Raw genomic sequence first — 3,609 nt, 5'->3', positions numbered from 1 at the left:
GTTTGTTTGTGTTTGTTTGTGTGTGTGTGTGTGTGTTTGTGTGTTTGTTTGTGTGTGTGTGTTTGTTTGTTGGTTTGTGTGTTTGTTTGTGTGTGTTTGTTTTGTTTGTTTGTTTGTTTGTTTGTTTGTGTGTGTGTGTTTCTTTGTTTGTTTGTTGTGTTGTAAACACTTTGTCTCTGTGGTGCGTTCAGGTTGGCTGTCCTGGTTTGGAAACAGCATCGTCCTCTTCGTGCTGTACAGACAGAGAGCCACCCTGCAGCCCACAGACTACCTGACCTTTAACCTCGCCATCTCTGACGCCAGCATCTCCGTGTTTGGATACTCCAGAGGGATCCTTGAGATCTTTAACGTCTTCCAGGACAGCGGCTTCCTCATCTCCTCCATCTGGACCTGCCAGGTACGCCTGAGACCCCTCAGAGGGGACTCTCTGTTATGATGGATGGGACACACCTGTCACCTGTCCTGTTTGTGTCCTGCAGGTGGACGGTTTCTTCACGCTGGTGTTCGGTTTGAGCAGCATCAACACGCTGACAGTGATCAGCATCACCCGCTACATCAAAGGATGTCACCCGAGCAGAGGTCAGAGGTCACACCTTCCTGTTTACTGCAGAGGCTCCTGATTGTTTTTTGTACTAGAGATGTAGAGTCACCTGATAGGAAGTTAGCTGCACTGCTAACCAGCCAACAGCAGAGGGCGCTGTGACTGAGCCTGCACACTTTAAACCCAGAACCATGAATGGATGAATGTTGTGTTTCAGCTCGGCACATCAGCAGGACCAGTGTTAACGTCTGTCTGCTGCTCATCTGGATCACAGCTGGATTCTGGTCCGGAGCGCCACTGCTCGGCTGGGGGAGCTACAAAGGCAGGAACCCCTTCAAAATAAGATTCTGTTTCAACCTCTGCTTTCATTGACCCCTGACAGCTGACCTCTGCCCCCTCACTCTGCAGATCGAGGGTACGGAACCTGTGAGATCGACTGGGCCAAAGCGACGTACTCGAGTGTCTACAGGTCCTACATCATCTCCATCTTCATCTCCTGCTTCTTTATCCCGGTGCTCATCATGCTCTTCTGCTACATCTCCATCATCAACACGGTGAAGAGAGGCAACGCTCTGTCCTCTGAGGGAGACCTGACCGACCGCCAGAGGAAGATCGAAAGAGACGTCACCATTGTGGGTCTCCTCATTAGCTGCTAGTGCTAGCGCTAACAGGTTGTATAAAGAGAACTGGGTACAGCCACTTCCTGCTCTACTGAGCATGCTCTATGTATATTTCATATTATGCTGAACAACAACAATAATTTGGTCATCTTTAAGAATCCGATTTAATATTCTTCTTTTCTGACAGATCCATTGTTGTCTTCTCATTGTTCTATCAGCTCTCTGGTTGTTTTCTGATGCAGGACGAGGTCGAATTTAGTTTAGAGTTATTTTAGAGAATATGTGTTTATGAAGATATTGCCACACACTGTAATATCCAGCTCTATGGACACACTGTGGGTTTCTGGTTTTAGCGATGACACAGAGACACATCGCTTATCGCTTCAAAAACGCCTTGATGAAAAACAGCCGGATAATCAAATACGATTAATATACAAAGTGTACTGAAGCAGACGTCAAGCTCTACATGAGAAAACTTCCACTACGGCCGTGCTCCGTGGCTGTCCAACAGCTAACTAGTCAGCTAGCTAGCTTTTAATTTTCATTCATTCAGAAGTTGAAAAGTTAAAAATACAATATGTGTAAAAACACGTAAGTTTTCTGATGTTTTCTTTAGTTTGGTGATGGTTTTAACGATGCCTCTCTGTGTGACAATCAGAAGGTTTGAGCTTTGTATTGGTTCAATAATCAATCATCTCCTGCAGGTTTCCATAGTGATCTGTACGGCCTTCATCCTGGCGTGGTCCCCGTACGCGGTAGTGTCCATGTGGTCCGCCTTTGGCTTTCACGTGCCCAACCTCACCAGCATCTTCACCCGCCTCTTCGCCAAGTCCGCCAGCTTCTACAACCCCCTCATCTACTTCGGACTCAGCTCCAAGTTCCGCAAAGACGTGGCCATCCTGCTGCCGTGCACCCGTGACGCCAAAGACACCGTCAAGCTGAAGCGCTTCAAGCCGAAAGCCGACGCCCATGGCCGACCCGCTGCAGGAGGCGGAGCCAGACTCAAAGTTCCTCTGAACTGGACAGAGAAGAAGTACTCGCCCGGGAACCAGCCTAACCCGGTCCCTAGCCCGGACTCTGGGATGGGAAGCCCGCCCTGCACGCCGCCGCCCATCAACAAAGAGGTGTTCTACATTGACATGCCCCGCCCCTCTGAGACCGACCCTGAGTTCGAGTGTGAGAGACTCTGATGAACTGGTGGAGGAGGACCAGGACCAGACTGGTCTGATCAGTTCAGGCTGATGGCAAGCGAACCGAGAGCTGGTTCCGGTCTGGTGCTAGTTCTGGTTCAGAGTTGGTTCAACTTGAGAACCTTCGAAGAACCGGTTTACATTTTATCAGTGTATGTTTCCAATGTTAGCTATTGTTTGCTATTGTTAGCTATTGTTACCAACACTGTAATGCGATAAAGTTATTCAAACTCTTTTCAACAATTTAAGTATCACAAACTCAATTTTGAAACAGTAAAATGATAAAATTAGGTCATTTCACTAAAGCTACTTGGTTTACTTAAATGAACTTATCTGGTTTTACAGTGGAGGTTGCACTAACTAGTTGGTCAGCTAACATTACCCAAGCTAGCACAGGTAGTACTTTCTTACAGAAATTAGCTTTGCTAGCTGGGTAATGTTAGCTGCGTTCCATTTACCTCAGAGGTTGGGAATGACATCACAACCAAACTGACCACGTTCCAAGTCGGAAAACGAAGTTGAAATTTCATTTTCCCAGTTCAAATGGAACGCACCATTAGCTGACCCACAGCTAGCTAGGTAGCTAGCTCAGTGTTCACCTTAATAACAACCTTGGGCTACATAGCTGTCTGGCCACGAGGCGTCCCAGCCCCTGCTGTGAGCTGGTCTTGGTTCTAGTGCTGGAACCAGTTTTCAGACTGCCTTGGTGGAATAGGGGTATTAGTTTCTGTAAGTTACTGACAACAGGGACCTCAGAAGGTCCACATAGTGAACTCTGGCTCTTTTTAGTGATCCAGATCTTCATTTAGTTCCAGTTCTGGCTTTAATCATCCTGCCAACGTTAGCAGCATTTGGACCTACGACTGGTGTGTGTGCTCATATAGTACCATCTGTCAACATTTTATTTATATTAAATTATGTTTTGTATGTTGAACAACAGTCTCTGCATGCTTCTGTCTTATTGTTTTTACCAAAGATGTTTCTGGAGCGTATTTAACAAATAACATAAAATTATTCTGTCGTTTTAATTCTATTAGAAAAAAAGAAACTGGGAGCTGAAAGGAGTCGATCAATAGAAACATTAGGAGCACGCTGACGCCCCGAAGTCCCCATGAAACAGGAAGCAGCTGTTTGTATATCCTGTACGAACAGGCAGTTAGGGAGGGACCTGTCGCTAATAGCGCTGTGTGCTACGTCGCCCCAGTCCAGCAGCTGTAGTGGATCCATTAGCAGAATCTGTCGGACTGGGAGCTCCCAG

At 46.8% G+C, this 3,609-nt stretch overlaps 1 protein-coding gene across 1 annotated transcript in view; it reads left to right on the top strand.

Moving 5' to 3' along the window:
- LOC118326664 (opsin-5-like) overlaps positions 1-2,351 on the top strand; it is a 2,970-nt gene extending 619 nt beyond the window's left edge. Inside the window, exons 2-6 of the mRNA XM_035659700.1 lie at positions 192-397; positions 480-579; positions 759-863; positions 950-1,173; positions 1,866-2,351. Of these exons, the coding sequence (XP_035515593.1) occupies positions 192-397; positions 480-579; positions 759-863; positions 950-1,173; positions 1,866-2,351 (1,121 nt within the window). The remainder of the gene's footprint in view (positions 1-191; positions 398-479; positions 580-758; positions 864-949; positions 1,174-1,865) is intronic.
- The last annotated feature ends 1,258 nt before the right edge of the window (positions 2,352-3,609 follow it).

The sequence above is a fragment of the Morone saxatilis genome, unplaced genomic scaffold, assembly GCF_004916995.1.
Source record: "Morone saxatilis isolate NCDOM2014 unplaced genomic scaffold, NCSU_SB_2.0 Contig17, whole genome shotgun sequence".
Taxonomy (NCBI): Eukaryota; Metazoa; Chordata; class Actinopteri; family Moronidae; genus Morone; species Morone saxatilis.
This window is presented reverse-complemented; position numbering and strand designations above follow the sequence as displayed.